Below are 26,833 nucleotides of genomic sequence, written 5' to 3'. Positions count from 1 at the left end.
CACGCGGTGAGAACGAGGACCTGTGCGTGTGAGCGCTCCCCGTGGACACGCGGCGAGAACGAGGACCTGTGCGTGTGAGCGCTCCCCTGGACACGCGGCGAGAACGAGGACCTGTGCGTGTGAGCGCTCCCCTGGACACGCGGCGAGAACGAGGACCTGTGCGTGTGAGCGCTCCCCTGGACACGCGGCGAGAACGAGGGCCTGTGCGTGTGAGTGCTCCCCTGGACACGCGGCGAGAACGAGGACCTGTGCGTGTGAGCGCTCCCCCTGGACACGCGGCGAGAACGAGGACCTGTGCGTGTGAGCGCTCCCCTGGACACGCGGCGAGAACGAGGACCTGTGCGTGTGAGCGCTCCTTGTGGACACGTGGCGAGAACGAGGACCTGTGTGTGTGAGCGCTCCCCTGGACACGCGGTGAGAACGAGGACCTGTGCGTGTGAGCGCTCCCCTGGACACGCGGCGAGAACGAGGACCTGTGCGTGTGAGCGCTCCCCTGGACACGCGGCGAGAACGAGGACCTGTGCGTGTGAGCGCTCCCCTGGACACGCGGCGAGAACGAGGACCTGTGCGTGTGAGCGCTCCCCTGGACACGCGGCGAGAACGAGGACCTGTGCGTGTGAGCGCTCCCCTGGACACGCTGTGAGAACGAGGACCTGTGCGTGTGAGCGCTCCCCCTGGACACGCGGCGAGAACGAGGACCTGTGTGAGCGCTCCCCTGGACACGCTGTGAGAACGAGGACCTGTGCGTGTGAGCGCTCCCCTGGACACGCTGTGAGAACGAGGACCTGTGCGTGTGAGCGCTCCCCCTGGACACGCGGCGAGAACGAGGACCTGTGTGAGCGCTCCCCTGGACACGCGGCGAGGACGAGGACCTGTGTGTGTGAGCGCTCCCCTGGACACGCGGCGAGAACGAGGACCTGTCCGTGTGAGCGCTCCCCTGGACACGCGGCGAGAACGAGGACCTGTGCGTATGAGCGCTCCCCTGGACACGCGGCGAGAACGAGGACCTGTGCGTGTGAGCGCTCCCCTGGACACGCGGCGAGAACGAGGACCTGTGCGTGTGAGCGCTCCCCTGGACACGCTGTGAGAACGAGGACCTGTGCGTGTGAGCGCTCCCCCTGGACACGCGGCGAGAACGAGGACCTGTGTGAGCGCTCCCCTGGACACGCGGCGAGGACGAGGACCTGTGTGTGTGAGCGCTCCCCTGGACACGCGGTGAGAACGAGGACCTGTGTGAGCGCTCCCCTGGACACGCGGCGAGAACGAGTGCCTGTGCGTGTGAGCGCTCCCCTGGACACGCGGCGAGAACGAGGACCTGTGCGTGTGAGCGCTCCCCTGGACACGCGGCGAGAACGAGGACCTGTGCGTGTGAGCGCTCCCCTGGACACGCGGCGAGAACGAGGACCTGTGCGTGTGAGCGCTCCCCCTGGACACGCGGCGAGAACGAGGACCTGTGCGTGTGAGCGCTCCCCGTGGACACGCGGCGAGAACAAGGGCCTGTGTGAGCGCTCCCCTGGACACGCGGCGAGAACGAGGACGTGCGTGTGAGCGCTCCCCGTGGACACGTGGGGAGAACGAGGACCTGTGTGTGTGAGCGCTCCCCTGGACACGCGGCGAGAACGAGGGCCTGTGTGTGTGTGCGCTCCCCTGGACACGCGGCGAGAACGAGGACCTGTGCGTGTGAGCGCTCCCCTGGACACGCGGTGAGAACGAGGACCTGTGTGTGTGTGCGCTCCCCTGGACACGCGGCGAGAACGAGGACCTGTGCGTGTGAGCGCTTCCCTGGACACGCGGCGAGAACGAGGACCTGTGCGTGTGAGCGCTCCCCTGGACACGCGGCGAGAACGAGGACCTGTGTGTGTGCGCTCCCCCTGGACACGCGGCGAGAACGAGGACCTGTGCGTGTGAGCGCTCCCCTGGACACGCGGCGAGAACGAGGACCTGTGCGTGTGAGCGCTCCCCTGGACACGCGGCGAGAACGAGGACCTGTGCGTGTGAGCGCTCCCCTGGACACGCGGTGAGAACGAGGGCCTGTGCGTGTGAGCGCTCCCCTGGACACGCGGCGAGAACGAGGGCCTGTGTGTGCGCTCCCCTGGACACGCGGCGAGAACGAGGACCTGTGTGAGCGCTCCCCTGGACACGCGGCGAGAACGAGGGCCTGTGTGTGTGTGCGCTCCCCTGGACACGCGGCGAGAACGAGGACCTGTGCGTGTGAGCGCTCCCCTGGACACGCGGTGAGAACGAGGACCTGTGTGTGTGCGCTCCCCTGGACACGCAGCGAGAACGAGGACCTGTGCGTGTGAGCGCTCCCCTGGACACGCGGCGAGAACGAGGACCTGTGTGTGTGCGCTCCCCCTGGACACGCGGCGAGAACGAGGACCTGTGCGTGTGAGCGCTCCCCTGGACACGCGGCGAGAACGAGGACCTGTGCGTGTGAGCGCTCCCCTGGACACGCGGCGAGAACGAGGACCTGTGTGTGTGCGCTCCCCCTGGACACGCGGCGAGAACGAGGACCTGTGCGTGTGAGCGCTCCCCTGGACACGCGGCGAGAACGAGGACCTGTGCGTGTGAGCGCTCCCCTGGACACGCGGCGAGAACGAGGACCTGTGCGTGTGAGCGCTCCCCTGGACACGCGGCGAGAACGAGGACCTGTGCGTGTGAGCGCTCCCCTGGACACGCGGTGAGAACGAGGGCCTGTGCGTGTGAGCGCTCCCCTGGACACGCGGTGAGAACGAGGACCTGTGTGTGTGTGCGCTCCCCTGGACACGCGGCGAGAACGAGGACCTAAGTGTGCGCTCCCCTGGACACGCGGCGAGAACGAGGACCTGTGTGTGTGAGCGCTCCCCCTGGACACGCGGCGAGAACGAGGACCTGTGCGTGTGAGCGCTCCCCTGGACACGCGGCGAGAACGAGGACCTGTGCGTGTGAGCGCTCCCCCTGGACACGCGGTGAGAACGAGGACCTGTGCGTGTGAGCGCTTCCCTGGACACGCGGCGAGAACGAGGACCTGTGCGTGTGAGCGCTCCCCTGGACACGCGGCGAGAACGAGGACCTGTGCGTGTGAGCGCTCCCCCTGGACACGCGGTGAGAACGAGGACCTGTGCGTGTGAGCGCTTCCCTGGACACGCGGCGAGAACGAGGACCTGTGCGTGTGAGCGCTCCCCCTGGACACGCGGTGAGAACGAGGACCTGTGCGTGTGAGCGCTCCCCTGGACACGCGGCGAGAACGAGGACCTGTGCGTGTGAGCGCTCCCCTGGACACGCGGCGAGAACGAGGACCTGTGCGTGTGAGCGCTCCCCTGGACACGCGGCGAGAACGAGGACCTGTGTGTGTGAGCGCTCCCCCTGGACACGCGGCGAGAACGAGGACCTGTGCGTGTGAGCGCTCCCCTGGACACGCGGCGAGAACGAGGACCTGTGCGTGTGAGCGCTCCCCTGGACACGCGGCGAGAACGAGGACCTGTGTGTGTGAGCGCTCCCCCTGGACACGCGGCGAGAACGAGGGCCTGTGCGTGTGAGCGCTCCCCTGGACACGCGGCGAGAACGAGGACCTGTGCGTGCGCTCCCCGTCAGCGTGTGGCAAGAGTGATTCATATAGCTGCGAGCTCCACTCCGGAGTACTGATGAGTCCAGCTGATATTGTTAATGGACCAGCAGGGCACCAGAGCCCATGGCAGCCACATCCTTCTGTGACACGCCCGAGGAGGCTTCCCAGCGGAAACTTTCTCTCGCTCTTCCGTGTGAAATCTGCCCCTGCTTGTCCCCCTGCAGCTCCCCGTTCTCGGGTCTCTGCCCCGGTTTGAGGAAGAGCAGAATCGGAATCGACAGGCTGCGGCTCATGGATGTTTTCTGCGTGAAGGGATTATAATAATATTCAGGTTAGAGCTGTTGGTTTTTATCGGGCTTTTTTGGGACTCTTCTAGTGTCTTCCCTCTCTGTGGTTCTCGCACTGCCGGCCTGTGCTCTGGAAGATTGCGCCGGAGCTTTTTTTATTCGTTTTTTTCACGTGCGATTTCTGCCAGCGCTTGGTGTGCGCTGTCGTATCGCTGCACCGCAGGGCTCGCTCTCTCTCGCTCTCTCTCTCTCGAGCGCGTGCTATCGCCATGGCTACCCTCCCCGATGCCGTGCGCTGGATCTGATCCTCTGTGCGTGGGGGGCGGTCGCTCTTCTTGGGGGGGGGGGGGGAGTTGTCATTTTCTCAGTCTCCTTGGGGATTTGGGACGTTTTTTTTCCGAGCTTTTACGAACGGTTTGTCCATTTTGCGTGGTCCGCGGAGTGAATTTTCTCCTTTTTCTACGCATATTTCGTGCACGAGTTCCTGCGCTGCCCCCTGTAGTTGTCCTGTTGAGAAGAAGAGAAGAACCGCTGTTGGCAACCAGCAAGGTCTGACCCCCCATCCCCCCAGTTCCTTCTTGCTCGCAGTGATGTCACGACCCCTGTTCTCTGTTTAAATAGAGTGATCCCCGTGAGACATTCAGGAATAAGAAGCTGGTCTTTCAGTGTTCAGAGCAAAATAAGCTGAGCAGATCTCTACACAGAGGGTGGTGGGGTGTGGATCAAGCTGACCAGCCATGATGTTGAAGCCGATATTCTGGCTTCTCTTGAGAAGAAGCTGGATGAGATCCTGAGATCAGTAAGCTAGGCAGGCCGGATGGCCTCCTCTCACTTGTAAAACTCCTAAGCTTTTAATTTGAATTCACCTCTATAAATTTGGAAAAAAACATTCCTTTGGGAAGCTTGACTCGGTCAGGGCCTTGTGGTCAGAAGTAACGAGGGGACAAAAGACTCTGCTGTTCATGTCCTGAAAGACTCCAAACCAAATCCAGGGAAATTAACCTTGAAGATCCAGCCTCCGTGGAAAACGAAAAGATTTAGGCGTATTCTTTCAAGCCGGAACGAGGAGTCGATCCACATGGAACGCACACGGTCTCGAGCGATGAAAATGCAGGTTTTTAGGAACCTGCGGTAAGGCTCCGTGTTGCATCAGGTGCTCGTCGTTGTTGCCATGCAGCTGAACTCTGCTCACTCGGGTCTGCTTTCAGGTCAGCGATGGTTTTCGACCCCTAAGCGGCGCCCGGACTGACCCCTGGACGGGAGAGGCGCAGGAGGAGGCTGTCCGCCGTCTCGACGAGAGTGAGTCTGCGTTCCGTTCCCTTCCCCCTTCTGCTGGCGTCTGCGAGTGTCCCGTGGGAAACCGCTTGCGGGCTGTGGGGCAGCGGGGGCAGCGGCGCGCCCCGCGAGCTCGGCAGAGGTTCCGGCTCCGAGCCCCCTCATTCCTAACCCGTCAGACCAGGGACGAAAGGGGGACGGGCCGGGGTCCCGTGGGCTGGGAGGGCTGACATCATGCCCTGCCCTCCTGTGAGCCAGGCCTGCCGATTCCTCTCGCGCTCCTCCGTCCTGCCCCCCCCCCTCCCCCCCACGCTTCCCAGCTCCTGGGCCGGAGAGGGGGATCTGGCTCCGTGAGGGAGAAAGTGTATCTGGGATTCGTTTCTGGAAAAAGGCGCAGTGCTTTTCTGTTTTGCCTTTCGATTTTAATTTTTTTTTTTTTTGTCGTGGTCGGAGTGGAAGCAGCCTGGTCCTTCATTCTGTTCAGTGGCCATGTCATTCGGGGTTAACCCTCGCCTGCCCACTGATGGCCACCCGAAACGTTCTGGAGTTGGTGGGAGGGTTGGTGAGCGCTCCGAGACTGAGCTAGGGTCACGGCACTGCACCGTAATGGTAGGAACAAGGAAAACCAGGCCCGCCCGTCTCCAGCCTCACCCCGCAAATGCCTTAGTTTTGGGGTCACCGGCAAAAGGAAGCAGGTGTGTGTAAAATCTCGTTGGAGGAGCTCTTTCATACACATCGCACTTTGAACAGGCACCCCCTAGTGTTCAAACAAGCACTACGGTTGAAAACCGTGATGTCGTGCTGCTTTTGAGGGACCCCCTGGGATCTTCTGTGGGATATCGGAGATCAGGAGTGCCGTCTCCTCTGACCTTCGCTGGCCGATCCTCACGGCCGAGGACGACTCTCCTCCGCGACCCGATCCGATAAGGCCCGGGCTCTCTTTCCCCATGGCAGGCTGAGCAGGAGTGGGCTCAGGGGAGGTCCGGTCGGGGAGCGCTCCCGTTTCCCTTCCTCGTCCTGACGCTTTTGGGTCTCAAAGCGCCGGACTCTTTCCCGTCTCCGGCTGGTTCGCCCAGGAGCCTTCGTCTCCCGGTCGTCAGGTGCCGCGTTTCTTCCTGATTTGCTTTTACCGTCTTGCCGCGGGTTCGGAAAGCACCGTGGGGCTCGCTCAGGTGCGATCGCCTTGGCTGGGCCGGGAGGAGAGAACTTTCCTCGGGATCCTGGAGTGCGACATCCGGACAGCGTGACCGACCCGACGGAGGTGATATTGGAGGGTCACGGGTTCGGTGTGCTTGGCGCTGCCTGGGAGAGAACGCAGATGTCGGTGCGTCTGTCCTCCTCCTCCTGCGTGGCATCTTTAACATCTTCAGCAAGCTGTGCGGGAGGCGTGACCTCGTTCCTTCCACGTGTCGTCTGTTCGTTGTCCCCTTGCGCCTGCCTGGTCCAGGGAAGTAGGAACGATGGCTTCGCGGTTTCGGTTGCGACGTCCCTCTCTCCAAACTGCTGCTTCCGCCCTTAGAGATCTGCGCGGCTCCTGGAGCTCTTTGTCGGTGTTCCTCTCGGCAGGGATTGTTGGGACGGTAAAGGGTGGTTTCTGGCCTTTGCACCTTCAGCCTGTTGGTTTTCTTCAGCTGTTGAGTGGGGTGTGGATTTTCTGTTTTTTTTTCTTAAATGCTCATTTGGGGGGAACCTGGTTCCAGGGCCCGGCGAAGGAGTTTTGACGCGGCGGCGTGACGGTCGTGCCAGTGTCGGTAGGCCTCGGTGGGCCACTCTGGGCCCGCGGTGGAGCCAGGGGTGCTTTAGGCAGGAGAGGATTGCCTGAGAGGATGGCGCTAGTTTACTTATTTCTCTCTCATCCAGGTGGGGGCGTGTTCGTTCCTCGGAGAAATCTCGGAAGAGTGGCGTGGCAAGACGGAGCGCGCCCCACGCGAGAGAGCCTCAGAAGACCCCCCCCCCCCTACAGTTTGGATGTGACCGGACGGAAACGACTGCGTCTTTCTCGTGAGCCTTCCCCCGAAGAAGCGTTGCCGGAAAGGGCTCGTTTCCCGTCCCTCTTGAGTCGACCCTCAAGGACGCGGGCTCCGCTCGGGGCCGCATGACCGCGCACGCCGCGGACAGGGCCGTCCCCGCCGGAGCAGGAGCGCAGAGATGAACGACAGGCTGGGGTGGGGGGGCTGGGGGGGCCAGGGGCCGCGGGGAGAAGGAGCAGCAGCGGAGGCCGCCGGGACGGGAGACACCAGGCCGGAGCGCGCGACCGCGGCCCGGGGAGGAGAGGAGAACGAGGGACCATCGGCACCGGGAGACGCGGCCTTCGGGAGAGGAGGGGCGACGGGAACGGCCGAGGGGAGGGGAGGAGGAGGAGGCGCGCGCCCCCAGGAGCCGGGAACGGGCACAGCCGAGCGGGACCCCCCCCGGGAGAGAGCGGGGAACACGGACAAGGAGGAAGGAAGTGCGGCCGCGACTGGGGGCGGGGCGGACAGGAAAACGGAGCCGCCGCCGCCGCCGCCGCCTCCCCAGGAAGGGGATGGCGGGGTGGTGGAGGAGCCCCCCGGGGACCCCTGGTTCGAGCCGCTGGAGGAGGACGATGACGACGACGAGGAGGAGGAGGAGTTCGCCGGGGGCTGGGCGGCGGAGAAGAAGACCAACGGGTCGGCGGAGCCCGGGAACGAGAGCGAGCGCAGCGGCAGCATGGCGGGCAGCGAGAGGGACTTCGCCCGCAAGAGCAAGAAAGAGTCCCGGGAGGCGTAAGTCCGCTTCTTTATCGGTCGCTAGAGGCCTTGACGTTTCGAGCATCTGGGGGGGCGCTGTCAGTGTTGTCCTTTGTCCTTCGTATGAAGGTGGAAGCAGAGGGTGGTGAAGGGTCTCCCGCTGCTCGGCGGTACCATCGGTTTTAGGTTTTACAGGCTGCAGGGCAGAGCCGAGATAACCAGCTGCTGGTGTGGGCTCGTGATCCTGAATGGATCAGCTTGTTGTCCGAAGGAGTCGGATTTCTTCCCCTGATTCTTCTCATGCAGTGTATTAGAAAACTGCCTGAGACACTCCCACTGGAGCTCTCTGACATCTGTCGGCCTGGAACTGCCCGGTTTCCCACAGGCCCCCTGTTGTGTTCAGATGTCGCCACCTAGAGAGAGACGACGCTCATCACAGAACTGCGCAAGCAGAGCTTCTGTCTGTGTGAAGCCTGAAGCTGACTCTTGTGCAGAAGGTTGATCACACCACAGCTGTGGGGGTGGTGTGGAGCCTTAGACACGTTTATCGGCTCACCTCCTCTGTGTTTTGCAAACCTTGTCGTGGGAAGCACTATTGGCTGTTATAATGGAATTTAACTGATATTTTGTAGGACTTCCTTCTGCCCTGATCACTGCAAAGAATGCTTACATTTCTTAAAGCTTTTTTTTACGCGACACTACTGCATCGTGGAAATTTAACGCTATTCTAGGGTTTGTATGAGAGGGCACCTGGGATACACGAAGCTGACAGCTGCCCGGCGGGTTCAGCGGCTCTAACCCGAGCTGTGTGTCTGTCTTGTTGTGTCCCTCAGCTCGTTCACCGTTCAAAAAAGGGGCCGCTACAAACTGGACCATGGCTGGGAGGACTGGCCCATCCTGGGAGATGGTTGGAAACGCAAAGAGGTCTTCCGCAGATCGGGCTTCACTGTGGGCAAGACAGACACCTACTACATGAGGTACGCAGACAGGAAGTACGCACACCTGTGCAAGGCAGACAGACAGGAAGTTCACACTCCTCCTACATGATGTACACAGATAGGAAGCATGCATACCTGTACAATGTGGCTAGACAGGAAGTGCACACCTCCTCCATGAGGTACACGGACAGAAGGTACACACATCTGTACAAGTTAGGCAGACAGGAAGTGCACACCTGTATGAGCCATATTGGAGCTATAGATGCCTAGTGGCTGAGATATATATTGGCCACATATGTCAACCTCCTCCAGTCTTGGTTCTGGAGAGCCCCAGTCCAGTTATTCTTAATGCTAAATCCCCTGTAATGTAGAGATTAGGAACACCTGTCTAAAGTATTGATTAATTAGGAAAGTAATATTTCAATGAGGGAAACGCGCGTCCTTGAGGACTGAAGGATATTCTGAATTTCGTTCCAAATGTCTAAATGAGTAAATTGAACACAACGCGTGATTAATAGATGAACTTGAACTTTATTGCCATATGTAACCGGTACATGTACTGGTACAATGGAATTCTTACTTGCAGAAAGTCTCTCGATTGTTAAAAAAAAAGTGTAAAACACAAAGTGCAGACAGTGCATCAAGACAGTATACAAACAGTAGACTTAGGAAGCCCAGCAGCCAGTTGCAGACAGAGTCCTGATCCCCTGAGCTTTGTCACCAGTTGGCTGGGTCTGATGGAGTTGAATGCTGAACTATAGTCCACAAACCGAGGAGCTCCTGGCCCTTGTGCGTGCTTGTGAGGACTCATGCTCTCTCGGTCCCGCGGTCTCTCCACAGCCCTGATGGCAGCCGGCTGAGGAGCAAGATCGAGATGGCCAAACACTTGGGCGGAGCCATCGACCTGTCGAAGTTCGACTTCAAGTCCGGGGTCTTCCTGGAGCACGCCGACACCTTGAGGAAAGCACAAAGGGTAACTGAGCCCCCCCGTTTCCCCACTCGGCTACCTGCTACACACCCAGAAACACAAACACTGTGTCAGCGGCTTAGCCATCTTGAGAGATGGGTAGGAATCGCACGAGACAGGGTAGGAATACGTCCAATAGCCGTTTACTTGTCTGTTATAAAATTAAACATCTTACATGCAGAACCGAAAGCTAAATAAAATAACCTTTGCCGCAGACATGAATATTTCTGTTCATTTCATCTAAAGCGGCGCTGATTTTATTCTTTTTAATCGGTGACCAATTAATTTAATTTTTTCCCCACCCGATTTGAAAGTGTGTTTTTGTTGCGTGAAGAATCGTGGAGTTGCTCGTTTTTTCACAGCCGTGATCCCTGTGACCGCACACGGGGGAGAGTGGGGGAAGTGTGGGCAGACTCCTCCTTCCAGCCCGCCTTCCACCTTCCAGCCAATCGTCTGTCAGCACGTTGCAGGCGGCAGCACCGCCCCCTGCCAGAGGGGCAGATCCGACTGGTCGAGAGGCGGAGCCTCTCTTTGACAGCCCTGCAAGTGTGTAGGCACCCGGGAGGCTGCGGGGGGCGCTGTTTCACCCGGGCTTGAACCCGCGAGCATGGCACAGAGAGGAGCAGCCTTACCAGTTGAGCTACTTGAAAGACCATGATTCACTCATCGTCTGTTTTGCTTTTGCTCTGAGGCATTGATTCTAGATTCAGATTGATTCTAGAAAATTTAATTTTCAGCTTTGTGAAGCTGCGGCTTGTCTTTATATAACATCTTAATTTTTTGGCATTGTGTGTGGTTTCTTCAGCGCCTTACAAATGATTTCATTTTCAAGTTACTTGAGCACGATTAAGGACGTGTAAGTACTTGTTTTATGACGGATGCTGTTGGAGTATAAGGACAAACCACACAGACTGAGTGGTGGGATCTTTCTGAAAAGGGTTACCCACGCATTTTGAATGCAAATTACGTCTTCCCGATATCTAATTTGAACACAAGCCATTGAACTGTTGGAAAAGTAACTGCAAAATATCTAGCATCTTTTAAACTCACCTGATGTGCTATGACCTTCTTTTCAGCTTCCTTTTTTACGGTATTCTTCTTGTGACAGGGTTGTTCTACAAAGCTGGATAAATGCCTTGACGGTACAACCCAGTATCATTACCAACATATTTCAGTGCGTTCTTCTCCAGAGTCTGTTAATAATAAGGTTTGGTTCTTTTTGCTACTGAAATGCAAATTATTTTCAAAGTTTTCTTTTGAGTATTTTTGGTGATAATGCACAAAACTAGGGGCACTCAACTCCGTAAGCAGTAAGTTAACTGCCTCAAGCCCAGGTGTGCAGGTGTTTCCCATTTATAATAATAAATATTGCATATACTTATATAGCACTTTTCTGGACACTTCACTCAAAGCGCTTTACAGGTAATGGGGATCCCCTCCACCCCCACCAGTGTGCAACCCCACCTGGATGATATGACGGCAGCCATAGTGCACCAGAACGCTCCCCACCCCTCAGCTCTCAGTGGGGAGGAGAGCAGATTAATGAAGCCAGTTCATTATTAGGAGGCCATGATTGGTAAGGACCAATGGGAATTTGGCCAGGACGCTGAGGTTATACCCCTACTCTTTTCGAGAAACGCCCTGGGATTTTTAATAACCTCAGAGAGTCAGGACCTCGGTTTTATGTCTCATCCGAAGGACGGCGCCTGTTTACAGTATAGTGTCCCCATCACTATACTGGGGCATTAGGACTCACACAGACTGCAGGTTAAGCGCCCCCTGCTGGCCCCACTAACACCTCTTCCAGTACTGGCCAGGCTCACACCTGCTGAGCTTCAGTGGGCTGCCAGCTGGGAGCTCTTTCTTTTAATTAATTTTTTAAATTTTTAAAAATGTTTTAACAAATTTAAATTAATTTTAATTAATTGTGTAAGAAGGTTTATAGGGTTCTAATGATTAACTTTGATTAAAAAAATAAAACGGAGACAAAACAGACTGTATGTGCCGCTAAGGTTATCTTTCAGGTTCTGTAATCACATTCAAAGACAAGATGGGATTTTAAAAGTAGATTTTGTCACAGATATATTAGCAAGACCGTTTATATTCTGTTCCTTAAATGAAGAGTAATAATAATAAACTTTATTTTATATAGCGCCTTTAAAGGTGGCTTCTCAAAGCGCTTATAGGGAGAGTAGAGCACAGTTACTCTCCTCTCCCAATCATGCCTGTAACATTAATGATCAGTTTGTTTAGGAGCAAGAAATGGTCTCTGGATTAAATGTTTGTAACATGCAATTATTAAGCACCAGTTTTAATGCTAAATTTTCTGCTTTAATTAGTTTTTTTTTAAACTTTGAGCAACTTTTAAAATGAATGATAAAATCCTGAAATCCAAACGTATCTTAAAATGCCCCAATTAAAGCAACAACAACAAACCGCAACAACTCGGCATTAGTGCTGAGGTGCTTTCTCCCCCCTCAGCGTAGTCCTGCTCTCCGTGTCTTTAAAAGTCCTGTTTATTCCGTTACCCCTGTGTAACAGAACGGGCGCTTCTGTCTTTGTGCTGGCTGGCGGAAGAGGTGTGGGTGAGCGCGGTGTGGAGGCCCTGCCCGCCCGCAGACTCGAGATCCCCTCGTTAAAGATCGCCTGCAGCTTTCCTGAGGAGCGAGCTCGGCGTCGCCCTCCTCTCTCGCTCGAGGTTCTGCCTCCGCTTCCTAGCGCGGTCACCTCCGATGGCTCTCGCTCTCCCTGTCCCCGTCCGTCTCCGTCTCAGTCTCTCCCGTTCTCGCCCTCCCGCTGCAGCGCAGGAAGAAGAAGGAGGAGACGTCCTCCCCCGAGGGCCCCTTCCTCTCCGACAAGAGCCGCGCCCCCAAGAAACCGGGCACGCCGGAGCGCGCCTTCGCCCTGGACAGCCGGGCGCCGGACAGAGGCCCCGCCGCGCAGCAGCAGAGGCCCGGCCCCGCCCCCTCCCCGCGGGTCAGCGCCACCCCCGCCAGGGCCGTCACCGCCACCCCTCCAAGGATGGGCGCCCCCCCGCAGGTCCTCCGCGCCCCCCCGCTGGCCTTCAGCAAGGCTCCGCTCGCCCCCGGCACCCCCCCGCAGGCGGCGGCGGCGGCGGCCTCTTCCTCGTATGTGCTGAACCTCCCCCCGGTCCGCACCGAGGCCTCCTCCTCCTCCTCCTCTCCCCAGAGACTTGGGGGCGTCTCCGCTCTGAGCGCCGTGGCCAGCATGCCCCCTCCCCGGCTGCATGGCGCCCCGCCCGTGCAAGTGGCCCCTCCGGCCCCAGTCCAGGACACCGTCGTGCTGCCCCTGCACCCCCGCGCCCCGGACAGACAGTACAGCACGGAGAAGGCCTACGGTGCCCTCAAGACCTCGCCCCTCTTCCGCCTGTCCCCCGCGGGCAAGCTGTCCCCCGGCCCCGTGCCCATCTCCCTCTCCCCGGCCTCCGCCCGCTCCATCAACGGGGAGCCCAGCGCTCTGCCCTTCGCCATGCCCGAGACCCTCGTCTAGTGAGTACGCGTCTCGTTTCTTTTGCCTGTTTTTTTCCCTGCAGCAGGCTGTTCTGCATGCTCCCCGTCCGTCCACATGAGCCGGACCCTCCCGCGCCAGACTGCTGCCTTTCCTCACAGGACGTAGCCACGGTTTCGGACCCCTGCTTTGGGTGACCGTCTGTCTGTCGTTTCCTTCACCTGCAGCTCTGCTTTTTTTAAAACCCTCCTCAGCTCCAGACCGGCGAATTTGCCGCCAAATCGTTGGGGTGACCCCGCGCAGGACAGGCAGAAAAGTCCTGGTCTCTTCATCAAAGCTGGCTGCTGTTTTTCTGGGACAGCGTTCCCACTAGGTGACTCGGAAGGCAAACCTGTCGTTTCACCCCTTTCCACTCGCTCTCAAGTCTCTCGGGACGTGCACCTCGCTAGTTTAGCCATCTGTTAACGAGGGGAAGGGGGGGCTCATTGTGCTCTGTAGTGGTCAACCAGACAGTGTGTAGACTCAAAAAAGCTGCGAACAGTGTCCAGCTGTGGTTTGGAGAAGAATGCATGGGCTTGATTTCCTCCGGTCTGTTTCAGCGGCTGCTCCATCTGTGGGAGCCCGTTCCCTGGCATGGAGTTCCTGAGGCCAGGCCAGCCCGGTCTGTGTGACAAATGCAGACGTAAGTCTCCTTAAAGTTCACTCCCGCTTTGGGTGTCGCTGTGCTCACCTTGTTTCATGTGAGCTGTAAGTGGCAGAGGTGATCAGAGATTGGAGCGTGTTCTTGTTCTAGCTTGGAATTGCAGGTTTTGCAAGGGGTATGTCTGCTCCAAAGTTCCTTTGCCCATTGTGATGTGCCAGCAGCGCTCGGCCAATAAGGTGTAGCTTGAAAGGGAATCCCCAGCAGCGCTCGGCCAATAAGGCGACGTTTTGCGAGAAATCCCCAGCAGCGCTCGGCCAATAAGGTGTAGCTTGAAAGGGAATCCCCAGCAGCGCTCGGCCAATAAGGTGTAGCTTGAAAGGGAATCCCCAGCAGCGCTCGGCCAATAAGGTGTAGCTTGAAAGGGAATCCCCAGCAGCGCTCGGCCAATAAGGCGACATTTTGCGAGAAATCCCCAGCAGTGCTCGGCCAATAAGGTGTAGCTTGAAAGGGAATCCCCAGCAGCGCTCGGCCAATAAGGTGTAGCTTGAAAGGGAATCCCCAGCAGCGCTCGGCCAATAAGGTGTAGCTTGAAAGGGAATCCCCAGCAGCGCTCGGCCAATAAGGTGTAGCTTGAAAGGGAATCCCCAGCAGCGCTCGGCCAATAAGGTGTAGCTTGAAAGGGAATCCCCAGCAGCGCTCGGCCAATAAGGTGTAGCTTGAAAGGGAATCCCCAGCAGCGCTCGGCCAATAAGGTGTAGCTTGAAAGGGAATCCCCAGCAGCGCTCGGCCAATAAGGCGACGTTTTGTGAGAAATCCCCAGCAGCGCTCGGCCAATAAGGTGTAGCTTGAAAGGGAATCCCCAGCAGCGCTCGGCCACGTTTCTCGCGACGTTTTGCGAGAAATCCACAACAACGCTCGGCCAATAAGGTGTAGCTTGAAAGGGAATCCCCAGCAGCGCTCGGCCAATAAGGCGCAACTTTGAAGGGAATCCCCAACAGTGCTCAGCCAATAAGGCGTCATTTTGCGGGGAATCCTGGTCACCATGTAGCTAATGACATGGGCCAAGTTTGACCCCACTATATCTGGATCTCAGAGCTCAGCCCTCAGTCCTCAGGCTCGGCTGAGCTGCTCGGACAGACTGCTTGGTACGGTCCAGTCAGGCAGCACAGTAGTCAGAAAACTCCGTGCTGGATGCAGATTGGACTGCTGCGTATTTTAGAGGTTTAGACGTAAATGCATTACTGAGTTTAGGGTTAACGGTTTGATCACCTCCAGCTTTTGTGAAAACCAATGACAGAAACTGAATTTCAAGTGTAAAGACTGGAAAAGATTAAAAAAGACTGCTCAGCTGCTCTGCTTGGGCACTGTTGTTTGTCCGGGCAACTGGTAAAAACGGCGCAGTGGGAGTCTGGTCGGTTCCCCTGCGAGTAAGAAAAGAAGCAGTGGGAAATCAGCTGGTGGGCAGCTCAGCTGTCCTCTGGGTCTCTGAGTGTCTGTAGTGTGTTTGTTCCACTTTGTGTTTTTTCAGTTTCAAATTTTGCCTCCTTCTGTTGTCAGCTTCGGTTAACGTGATGAACGACAGAAACATCGTCTTCAGGAAGGTGAGCGCGCTCGGTGCTACCAGAGACCCCGGTAAATTAAATTCCAATGTGGTGTACAGTCAGTGGCTTGAACGGGTCTGTGCTGGGCTTCTTTAAGGTGGACAGGAGAGTGCAGTGGGGTCAGGGCAAGGTGGCAGAGGAGCACGAAGACCTGGGCTTCATGTCTGAGCAGGTAAGATCCTTTCTGCGTCCTTCACAGCCGCACACCGGACTCCTGTGGGATAGCGGTCTGAGCCAGTCCGGGTTGTACGATTAACAGTCTGCTCTTGTGTTGGAGCCCACACCAGGTGCTGGATACCTCAAGCTTCACAGCTGCAGCGTTACTGTAACCTGTAACACTACGGTATTTTCACATATATGCCACCTCTATAAAGTGCTTGCATCATGCTTACTTTTCAGAGTTTGTGTCTTGTCTTCAGCTCGTTTGTTTCTCTCCATGGCTCATCGCTGTACAGTCCTGGGCAGTGCTTCTGTCTGTGTCTTGGGTAAACCTCCCGAGCTCGAGCTTGGCTTCCTACACGTTAGAGAGGGAAGACACAACAGTCCACTTATCTGTGAAATCTTTACTTAAGTGACTAAAACATCACTTTATTGGCCATATAACATTTCTTGTATCAGGAATTTGTCTTTTCGTAGACCCCAGCTTGCTCTCCATGAGACACACAGACTGGGAGAGAGAAGCTGGGGGTCAGAGCGCAGGGTCAGCCATTTATAGGGCGCCCCTGGAGCAGTTGGGGTGAAGGGCCTTGCTCAGGGGCCCAACAGAGTAGGATTCCTCTGTCGGCCGTGGGATTTGAACCGGCAACCTTCCAGCCACGGGCGCAGATCCTTAGCCACAGTGCCACCAGTCCGCCCAGGTCAGGCCTCGCCGCAGTGCTCGTGTAGACGGGCGAAGGGAGCGGTAGATTCAGTTGAGGTCGTCCAGAGAGCAGGCTGGAAAGAGGGCCAGGTGGTGGGGCAGCGCTGTGGGAACAGGAGTGAACATCGGTGCTCGGGGACGGCCGAGCTTTCCCGATGGGCGTCTAGCTTCCCTGCGGTCTTCTCCGTCCTCCTCCCGATGGGATTCTCCCGCCGGAGAGCAGCGCCTCTGTCTTGGCAGCTTGCCTGCAGTGTCGGGGCTCGGGCAGGATCGACCCCGCAGAGACGTCTGTGTGCTGCCTGGAGCGGTGCCCGATGAAATTTGCCTGCTGCGGCAGGGGGCTGAAACATTGTCCAGCTGGTGTGGGAAAACAGAGCAGGGGCAACGAGAGAGAGGAGCCTTTCTGCTCTTCTTACCTCTTAAATGATCCCAGAATCTGTCGTCTTCAACAACGTGGCCGGGTCAGCTTGTTCCGGACGTGCAGACCTGGCTGCAGTGACACCAGTCTGGGTGGAAGTAAGGATCCACCTGTACAGAGCCCTGGGGTCTCTCAGGGTGAAGAATGTTATTCGACTGCCTCTTACTGTTGTGCACTATACACGCACCTTAACAGAGTGGTTGTAAACTTCATCAGTGTGGCTGGTGAAGTTTTTTATTGCATTTGAGTTTCTTTTCTTGGTCCACTGTTTCCTCTCTCCTCAGTACCCTTCCTCCTGTCTTCCTGTATCTCTGTGGTCGAAGCCGAGGTTAAATTTCCGTGCCAGCGTGTTTTAAGATTCCTTTCAATTTGGTCTTTTTTTTTTTTGTAGAAAAAGACACCCAAAGTACAGAAGAAGACCAAGCTGGTGAGAAGCCCGGTATGTCCAGTGTGGATTACTGTGTGTGTCTGTTACAGTGGGTGGATGTAAGTTAGGGTGTGTGAGTGTTTGGTTTCGGCACAGAGGTGGCAGAGGGTTCAGTGAAGACACTTGTGCCAGTCACAAGAGGTGACTACACTGGAGAAATGAGTCACTGGAAGGGGAGCAGCAGGCACGACTCTCCTGCTGGGTTCGAGACAGGCCAGCTGCCCGACTCTCTGTGGAGAGTGCCAGACAGACCGCAGCCAGAACGGTTATCCAGCTGCAGGGTTGGTACTGCGGCAAGGTTGCAGGCCAGCGTCCAGCGCCGCTAGGATTCGCCCTCTGTGCAGTTTGACCTGCACAGGCTTTGCGGCGCCTGTCTGAAGCTTTCAGCAGCATTTGGAAGCTTAACAGCTAACTGGTGAGATGGGGATTTGTGTCGCTAACTGTGGCTGCGTTCTGTGCCACAGTGATTTCCAAAAGAAGTTTGCACAGGGCATGATCCAATTGCAAACTGACACACGGTCTGCAGGTCAGACACCCCACACCCTACCACTAAAGGGCTAAACAGATCTGGGGGTTTGTGGCTGTGTTGCCGCACCCCCGCTGGCCGATGCATTGAAGTCCAGCCCAGCGGTTCCTAGTCCTGAGCCGCAGGGTTCAGTCTGTGTCGCGGCTGCGCAGTCGGGTCTGTCTGCTGTGTGCTGCTCTTCTCCAGGACAAGACTGCACTAAAAATACTAACAGCTTGTGAATTAATTAAAGTAATTAAGCCACTGCCAAAAAAAAAAGGACTTAATCCATCTCATACAGATCCATTCTACTTGGGTACTCATTCATCCATCCATTCATTCATTCATAGCATTCGTTCCCTGGTCATTTTCTTCAGCACTACACGTTCATCCCAATACGAAAGAGCTTGATGCCTCCTTTGGGTTTTTAGCAAACAGATTCCCCATGTCTGCACCACAGGGGAAATCCCCAGTTTTGCCATAACCTCCGATGTAATACTGAATCTCCATCTTTGTTCACACGAGAGCTGTAATTTGAAACGTCCTCGGGCCTTCTCAAGCGGTGTCTCCGTCTGGGGCAGAACCTCTCGGTTCGCCCCAGAGCCGCGTGAGGTGCAGACGGCCCAACCTGTGCATGTTGTCGTTGTTTTCAGAAGCTGGAGGCCGAGCTGGCGGAGGACTACACCTACACAGGCGTAGGCAGCAGCCTGGGGGTGAGTACCGGGGGTGGTCTCTGCGTGGTGCCGGAGAGCGCGGGCGGGGCAGCCCGGCGGGGTCGGGCTGCTGGAGCGCTCCTGTGCCGTTGGAAGGTCCAGTAATTAAAAGCGAATTTGTTAAAGTGCACATTGACCATCGTAGCGAACAGCCTAAAGTGAAAATAAAGTTGAGCGGTGTTCTGCACTCTGATCCTCAGTGTTGATTTGTGCTGTCATATGGATCAGTGCATCATACATGTGTGATGTTCCATGTTTGGAATATTGACCAGGCCGTGACGTATATAAGCAGCTCTCAGCAATGCACTAAATAGTCATAAGCAAACTATTAAGAGGCATAATGGGGAAAAAACATGACATTTCATATACATATTTTAATATAAAGGCGTCTTCCTTCGGATGATGCATAAAACCGAGGTCCTGACTCTCCGTGGTCATTAATCCCAGGGTGTTTCTTGAAAAGAGTAGGGGTGTTACCCTGGAGTCCTGGTGAAATTTCCCCCCTGGCCTTTACACATCATATCCTCCTAATAACCCCCCCTCTCTGAACTGGCTTCATCACTCTGCTCTCCTCCCCACTGAGAGCTGGTGTGTGGGGAGCGGTCTGGCGCATCATCCAGGTGGGGCTGCACACTGGTGGGGGTGGAGGAAATCCCCATTACCTGTACAGCGCTTTGAGTGGAGTGTCCAGAAAAGCGCTATAGAAGTGTAAGGAATTACGATTGTATACGATGTAGTGCAGGTGCGTGGTATTGGTCAGTGGAAGGCTGCCTGCAAAGCTGGCGAATCTGTTCTTCCAGCCCAGGAGAGAGCAGATCACTTCCAGACCCACACTGGCCCGCTTCAATACACATAACTGAGCTTATCTGGCCCCTGGTGGCCACAGACAGCCCAGGGGTTTTTCCCCGTATTGCCTCCTAACAGTTTGCTTGGGACTATTCAGTGCGTTGCTGAGAACTACTTATATACTTATCACTGGGCTATGATTGTGGGTTAGAGGTCGCAGATTCCGTGATTTTCTGAATTGTGGAGTCCGGTGCAAGCGAAGTGATTCGGCCAGCAAAAGAGACGTCTCTTGTTCCTCGCTTCCTCACACGGCTGCTGAAGAACCCACCTGTCCCCGGCCCGTTGCTGTGTGGCCAGCGAGCTGCATTGGGACCGAGTCGCCGGGGGTGAAAACGGCGGCGCCAAGGACAAGTGCCCGGTGGGGGGGGGGGGGGGCCTAGTCGTCCGGCACAGCGCGAGCCGATCCCCCAGACGACGAGAGGAACACAAGCTGCACTGGGCAGGTTGGCGGATCGACTGCGGGCGGGGAGGAGAAGGCTCGCCCGCTGGTGTTTGGACTGGTCGCGGGACAGAGGTGTGCCAGCTCGCAGTGGCTTTTTACACCCCCCCCGTCTCCGACACAGCCCTGCCGTGAACAGCTGTCTGGACAGCTCCCCAAAAAACATGCCCGCCTCGGATCTTCCCCGAAAAGAGTGCCCTCCGAAGACGTCCGCAAGGGATCCGAAAGAAACGTTCAGCGTTCTGCGACAAGCTCCGTAGCCGGGCGAAGCTGCTGGTGCTGTGGGGCTCCACAGTCTGGATGTCCCGTCTGTTCCCTGATTCTCTCCTGCCGGTTTGCGTCGGCAAGGGGGGGGATGTAGTTCGGAATGACGGTCTTTATTAATAGGCTGTGTGGGCACGGAGACCGTAAATTTAAAATCCGCGCCACGGCGGTGGAACGCGTTCGGAGACGGATTTACTTGTAAGAGAATCGCCGCGGTCGTCGCCAGCTGTGACGCATGTGTGACCACGAGCTGGGCCGAGAATCTCTGAGCCCTTTCCCTGAGCGCACTGCTCATCACCTCCGCTCGGCTGGTGTCATCCGGGGGAGAGCGGTTCTGAAAGTTTATGGACTCGGTGCTCTTGTACACGTCGTGCGTTGGCTGTGGAACGTGCTCGCAGTGTGCAGTTCTGGGAGAAGGGAAAGTACCTATAGCTCTGCCAGTAACCAGTACTCTCGCCAGTACTTGCTCGGAGGAACAGCTGGTTAGAAGCTGTTGCTTTCCACGCCTGCAGCCCGCAGGACGGAAGGGAGTTTTCTGAGGAGGCGTTTGAGAGGCGCTGCAGCTCAGCTGTTGAAGATGGGTCACCTTAAGGGAATCTTCATCTTCAGAAATGAAAGGAGATGCGACTGCTTCCAAGCGTTTGCACTGAGAATAATGGCAACTCTCGCTGCTTAAAGCAAAACTGTAGCCAGGAGACGGGCGATTGGGTCAGTCTTGCCAGATGGCAGACTCCTCCAAGGGTATGACTGGGAGTTGAGCTAAGAAAGCCCTCCGTTAAAACTGCAGCAGAACTGAAACCTGTATGAATGGAAGTGGGCGAGCCTGTCCACTTGCTGGCTTGAAATCCCGCTTCAAGATTATGTGTATCCGGGTCGGCCCGGGCGTCCTGACCTGGCTTCGCTGAGGGGGCTTGAGTGAATCGCCGTGGTGGAAGACGCCATGTGGGCCAACGCTGACTCTTCGGGCTCCAGGCGCTGCCGTTTGCCAATCGGTGTGCTCCGGCGGGACGGAATTCTGGAGCAACACAAAAGATCCGCTCTCCAGGACTCCCAGCAATAGCTCTGGGATGTCCGTCAGTGCCCCGATAACGGCGTGGGCTGTGAGAGATCGTTTTCGTCTTGGAAGGAGGTCTTGCAGGGTCACAGCCTGGTGATGCTTAACATACAGTTTCTAAAGTGTGGAAAGTGATAAGTAAGTAGCTCTTTTCCCACTCCACAGCTAATCTGATCAGTCATCAGAATTGGTATTCTACTGTCTCGTGTGGTACTTAAAAGCCTCCGTACTGATGCAGCAAATACCATACTACTTATGTGCATTCCAGTGATTTGCCCATGACCTGTTTGAAATATAAAAAATACTTTTCAATTTAAAGAAACATAAAATGATTTATTATATCAGTATCCGTGCGTGACTAAAACAGTTCTTTCAGCGCTTGTCGGGCTTTTCAAAGCTTGGCCAGCAAGCAGTCATGAGATATTTCTGTAAATGTCTGTGACAGCAGCTGACGTGACCTCTTCAGAGCCCCCTGCTGTGGCTGGAAATCTGGCCTTGTGGCGCAGTGGAGCTCTTTGAGGCCTAGGGGGCGATGCCGAGCAGCTCTGAAGTGGGAGGAGCCCTTGAGCACCTGTGTTCATGCCCAGCAGGGGGCACCGCTGCGCCCGTCAGACGAAGCAAGGGAGCTCTGTAAGCAAATCCACTCATGACACGTGATTGCAGAGTAGGATAACTGGGGACAGCTTCCTCTGAAACCGCAGAGATGGATGAGGAGCTTGAACAAGGCAGGGAAGCGATCTGGGATTATCCCAGTTCCAGCTAACTCTCAGAATGCTTTACGTTCTTGTGTTTTGATTCTGAATATCAGTTTTATAAATCCAGGTCTGTTTGGTAAGGATTGTACTGTGTTCGCCACTCACAAGGCATCGTGTATGGTGACCTCAGGAGCGTTCTCTCCTTTATTTCCTATGGGCTGTGGTTCCAAAAGGCAGCCTGGATACAGCTCGTTTCCATGGGGATGGAAAAAATACATCATCATCATTGTCATCATCAGCAGCATCACCATCCTCATTATCATCATCTTCATCCACGTTCTTAAAAGCGTAACCTTTATCACCAAGCCAGAATGCCAGAAGGTAGTTCTCTGGACAGGAGTGCAGGTGCACTTAGGACTCCTTCAGCACTGCCAGACAGCATTGATGGTGGTGACTGGCCTTGAGCTCTGAGCAGCCTGTGTGATTTAGTGTTTTAATGGCCGCACTGGGAAGTGGGGGGTTGCGCTTGGTGCAACCTGAAAGCTGGTCCTTAAGCTCTGTGTCCAGCACGTCTTCGGAACCGACCTCAAACTCCACTACAGAGAGCGACCCTGCCGCAGACAGCAGCGGGAGGCCATGACGGAGCTGCACACTCCTTCCTGGAAACCTGGATTTAAGAGACCAGAGAAAAGGGGGAGGGGGACTCGAAACTTTCTTTCAGGGAGAAAGTCGTACCAGCTGTGCTGAAGGAAGCATTGGGATTCATTTTTAATTCTCCAAAAGCCAGTGCAAATCAAATGTAGCCCTCGGCTCTCACGGGACAACTGTGGATTATCGGCTCTCGTGTGTGGTTCTTTAAAAACGTCCTTCTCTTGCAGAAAGTGCCAAGGATGCAGAGACCCCTGACACAGTACGAGGAGCTCATGCAGCCGAGGAAGGTGAGGAGTCGACTCGGCTTCTCGAACCGGGGGAGGCGGGGGGTGCTGCTCGGAGGGACGATCGTGTTCCTGGTATAAACGACGCGTCAAGCATGACGCCTGCGGGGCTGGGCCTGGCCCTGCGCCTCTCGCAGCGCCAGGCTTCTTCGCAGCGAAGCACATCTGAACACCCGGCGTGAAACGGCACCCGTGCGACACGCGGCCCTGGGCTGTGTGTCATTAAAACGGCGCCTCCTCCCTCTTCCCTCTCTCCGCGCTGCAGTTTTCCATACCGCAGTTCAGCGACTCGGAGGACTTCGCCTTCTACTACGACGACAACGATATCGACGTGAGTATGGCGACGCGGCGGCGGCGTCTCTCTCTCTCTCCCCCGTCGCTCTCTCCCCCTCTGTCGCCTGGTCTTCGCCCTCCTCCCCGGTCCCAGCTGTGAGATTCAGACTCGTATCTTTTAGTTTGGGGGGAACATTCCCAAATGTGATGTGAGAGGGAGATTCCGGAGCTGCTCTGCTGAAACCCCAGTCAGGGTCGGGGCCAGGGACAGTGTGCCGTTTTTGGGGCCGACGAAGGAGGGGAACCCTAGCGACTCGCGAGAAACGAGCTGGAACCACACGCTTGCGATCGGCTCCAGGAGCTCCAGATCAATATCCCCACGCTATCGAGCAGCTGCTCTGGAAACTAGAAGTATGGATGTGATAGTCGCTCGACTCGCTCCATCAATCATGGGGTTCAGCATACTGCCAAAGCAGTAACAATTCACAATTAGCAACAATTAGCACCTTTAGAGCAGCGACATCATTGTGAGACAGGCTAACTCTCTGTTCCCCAGGCTATAACAGGAGATCACATTATTATTATTATTATTATTATTCAGTTGTTGTCTTGTAGGTTCTCAGGTGTTAATTTCCTTCTGGCTGGAGAGCCTTATTTCTGTCTGGTGCTCTTCCTGTGCCTCTACTGACGCCCCCTCTCTCCGCCGCCCCCTCCAGGACGGGCCGAAGAAGCGCAGCCGGCGCTCGTGTGGGAAGTGCGCGGCCTGCCTGCGCACCACGGACTGCCGCACCTGCGACTTCTGCATGGACAAGCCCAAGTTCGGCGGCCGCAACAAGAAGAGGCAGAAGTGCCGCCTGCGGCAGTGCCAGGTGGAGGCCATGGTGAGGGCCGCCGCCGCCGCCGGCGGGGTGCGGGGGTACAGGGTGAGCGTGGGGGAACGCCGTTCTTCTGGGGAGGACACGGGACAGGCCACCCTGCTGGGAGCGGAGTGGGGCAGGGAAAGGGTTAATTCCTGCGTTGAGGTATAGGACACCCCCACACAGGAGCCCTCTGACTAAGGACACCCCCCACACAGGAGCCCCCCTCTGTCTGAGGATACCCCCACACAGTCGTCCCCCTCTGACTAAGGACACCCCCACATAGGAGCCCTCCTCTGTCTGAGGATACCCCCACACAGGAGCCCCTTGATTTAGGACACCCCCACACAGGAGCCCCCCTCTGTCTGAGGACACCCCCACACAGGAGCCCCTTGATTTAGGACACCCCCACACAGGAGCCCCCTGACTAAGGACACCCCAACACAGGAGCCCCCCTCTGTCTGAGGACAGCCCCACACAGGAGCCCGCCTGTTTGTATCTGTGCAGCAGTCAGGCATGAACGCTGCTGTCCTCTGTCTCGAGTGAACCTGTTTGAAGTTATCGATCCGAAATGCACCCCTGTCCCGGCTCCTCTGTGCCACGGCGCAGTGTGAAGAGCTCCGCTCTGGGGGCAGGGAGGTGCAGGAAGGTCCTGAGGCAGGAAGGTGCAGGCCCGGGGGCAGGAAGGTGCAGGCCTGAGGCAGGAAGGTGCAGGCCCGGGGGCAGGAAGGTGCATGCCTGAGGCAGGAAGGCGCTGCCCGGCCGCAGGGCGCGGGACAGGTGTGCCAGCGACGAGACCGGCGCCGTGCGGCTCCTGGCGTCAAGACTCTCCCTCGCTCTCCCTTCCCAGAGGCACCTGCTGCCTTTCCAGCGCGGCCAGACGCCCTACATGCCGGAGGAGGGCTGGCTGGGGCCCGGCCGGAACCGCAGCCGGCCGCACGCCGAGGCCCGGCCCAAGCGCAGCCGGGCGGGGCGCCCGCGCAAGGGCTGGGCCTTCTGGGAGGACTTCGAGTTCACCAACGACGAGGACGAGGAGGACGAGGAAGGCTTCCTCGGCACGCTGCGGCTGCAGGAGGCGGACGAGCTGGACGAGGAGGAAGAGGACGGCAGCTCCGCGGCTCAGTCCCAGGTACTGAGAGGGGCTGGAAGAGCGAGGAAGAAGAGGAGTGAGGAAGAGGGAGTAAAGCTACATAGTACAAGATAGCTTCTGCTGACACCAGCTGACTACAGCCTTATTATTATTCCTTACACTTTTATAGTGCTTCTCGGGACACTCCACCCAAAGCACTGTTCAGGTACTGGGGATCCCCTCCACCACCCCCAGTGTGCAGCCCCACCTGGATAATGCACCAGTCCTCTCCCCACACACCAGCTCTCAGTGGGGAGGAGAGCAGAGGGATGAAGCCCGTTATTAGGAGGATATGATGTGTAAAGGCCAGGGGGGAAATTTCACCAGGACTCCAGGGTAACACCCCTACTCTTTTCGAGAAACGCCCTGGGATTATTAATGACCACGGAGAGTCAGGACCTCGTTTTTTACATCTCATCCGAAGGACGGCGCCCTTTTACAGTATAGTGTCCCCGTCACTATACTTGAGCGTTAGGACCCACACAGACCGCAGGGTGAGCGCCCCTGCTGGCCCCACTAACACCTCTTCCAGCAGCAGCCTGAGCTTTCCCAGGTGGTCTCATGGAAGAAATAAATACATCCAGAACTGGAGCCATGCAGTCTAGAAAGAGCTGGTGAGCATAGCCTGGGCAAGGCAGCTGCAGTCACCCTAGCCTGCTCTTGCTAGAGTGCTGCTTTAGGGTATTACACAGTGTGGCCACCAGGGGGAGCTCTCATGAGGGCCTGGAGACCCTTCCAGAGGAAGAGGAAAATCAGGAGGCTCTTTCTCCATCAGCACAGGGCAGTTTTTTTTTTTTCATTTTCAGACAATTTCTCAAAAGTAATTTTTTTTTATATATAAATAACTTAGGTCTTTTTTGAGTAGGTTCAGGAAAATGTGGCCATTTGTCTTAAGCTAGAAAGGGAGACCATGTGCCCTTTTAAATAATGAAAATAGCAAGAAGACAAATGAGTTTGAAAATACATCTGCTTTACTCTTCTCGAGCGACAGCGTGGCCTGTCGCCAGCTGGGAGGTACTCGCTTGCATTGAAGTTTTGTTAAAATATTAAAATCCACTGAAAATGGGCAGATAAAAAATGTACAATCTGAATTAATTAATTTTTACAGAGCGTAGGAGAGCTTTAACTCTTTCTGCACGGGCTACGAACTCGATTCCCGGGCCATTCATATTTGAAAGCGAAGCCCCGGAGAAGAACGGACTTTGGCTTGTCCGTCCCTCCACTGTCCAACCGCTCCACCGGGTGCAGAGTCACCGGGGAGCCGGAGTCTCTCCCAGCAAGCAAAGAGCACAAGGCAGGATACACCCTGGACAGGACGCCAGTCCGTAGCATGACGCGCAGACACGCCGGGGCCAATTTTCCCAGAAGCCAATTAACCCGCCAGCGTGTATTTGGGCTGTGGGGGGAAACATACGCAAACAAGGGGGGGAACGTGCAGACTCCACACAGACAGTACCCCAGGAATCGGACCTTCTGGTCCGTCGCACAGGCCCCCGTACTGAGCCGCGCCTCTGCCTTGTTCCCGTTCCAGATGGGCTCGGAGATGAGCTACTGCTCCCCTTACCCCAGCTACGGCAAGCCCGACTCCGAGGAGCTGTACGTCAGCAGCTACCCTCTCGCCGTGCAGGTGAGGGGGCGCCGGCCCGCCCGCGCCGCGCCGGCCCGCCGGCCCGCCCGCGCTGACCCGCTCTCCCTTCCCTCCCGGCGCCAGGAGCCGGAGCCCCTCTGCCAGCGGCCGGAGGCGCTGTACAGCAAGGCGGGCGTGCCGGGGGCCTTCGGGGACCGGGGCCCAGTGCTGCTGGACCAGCGGGTCAGGACCAAGGAGGCCACGACGGCGGTGGACCTGGACGAGGACGTGCAGATCGTGGAGGTGGCCGCCGCCGCCGAGCCCGAGGTGCAGGAGGTCACGCCTGTGGTGAGCACCCGGCACGGGGCTCGGGGGAAGTCATCACAATAATCACACTTATATAGCGCTTCTCTGGGGA

The 26,833-nt window shown here is 56.7% G+C and overlaps 1 protein-coding gene across 6 annotated transcripts in view; it reads left to right on the top strand.

The window, feature by feature from the left end:
* LOC148838985 (uncharacterized) overlaps positions 1-26,833 on the top strand; it is a 39,429-nt gene that overhangs the window by 7,751 nt on the left and 4,845 nt on the right. For 2 of the 6 annotated variants that reach the window (XM_088908612.1, XM_088908609.1), the window contains exons 2-17: positions 5,043-5,133; positions 6,970-7,853; positions 8,651-8,794; positions 9,596-9,728; positions 12,525-13,231; positions 13,790-13,872; positions 15,391-15,434; positions 15,532-15,606; positions 17,103-17,150; positions 18,297-18,356; positions 22,533-22,592; positions 22,855-22,920; positions 23,579-23,743; positions 24,570-24,848; positions 26,380-26,475; positions 26,560-26,763. In XM_088908612.1, the coding sequence (XP_088764738.1) occupies positions 7,258-7,853; positions 8,651-8,794; positions 9,596-9,728; positions 12,525-13,231; positions 13,790-13,872; positions 15,391-15,434; positions 15,532-15,606; positions 17,103-17,150; positions 18,297-18,356; positions 22,533-22,592; positions 22,855-22,920; positions 23,579-23,743; positions 24,570-24,848; positions 26,380-26,475; positions 26,560-26,763 (2,760 nt within the window). In that variant the 5' untranslated portion in view covers positions 5,043-5,133; positions 6,970-7,257. The remainder of the gene's footprint in view (positions 1-5,042; positions 5,134-6,969; positions 7,854-8,650; positions 8,795-9,595; positions 9,729-12,524; positions 13,232-13,789; positions 13,873-15,390; positions 15,435-15,531; positions 15,607-17,102; positions 17,151-18,296; positions 18,357-22,532; positions 22,593-22,854; positions 22,921-23,578; positions 23,744-24,569; positions 24,849-26,379; positions 26,476-26,559; positions 26,764-26,833) is intronic. The other 4 variants (XM_088908613.1, XM_088908614.1, XM_088908617.1 and 1 more) reach the window with 4 other exon arrangements.

This window comes from Atractosteus spatula, chromosome 2 (genome assembly GCF_055471065.1).
Source record: "Atractosteus spatula isolate fAtrSpa1 chromosome 2, fAtrSpa1.hap1, whole genome shotgun sequence".
In the NCBI taxonomy this organism is placed as follows: domain Eukaryota; kingdom Metazoa; phylum Chordata; class Actinopteri; order Semionotiformes; family Lepisosteidae; genus Atractosteus; species Atractosteus spatula.
Note: the sequence above shows the minus strand (reverse complement) of the source record. Positions and strands in the feature narration are given on the sequence as shown.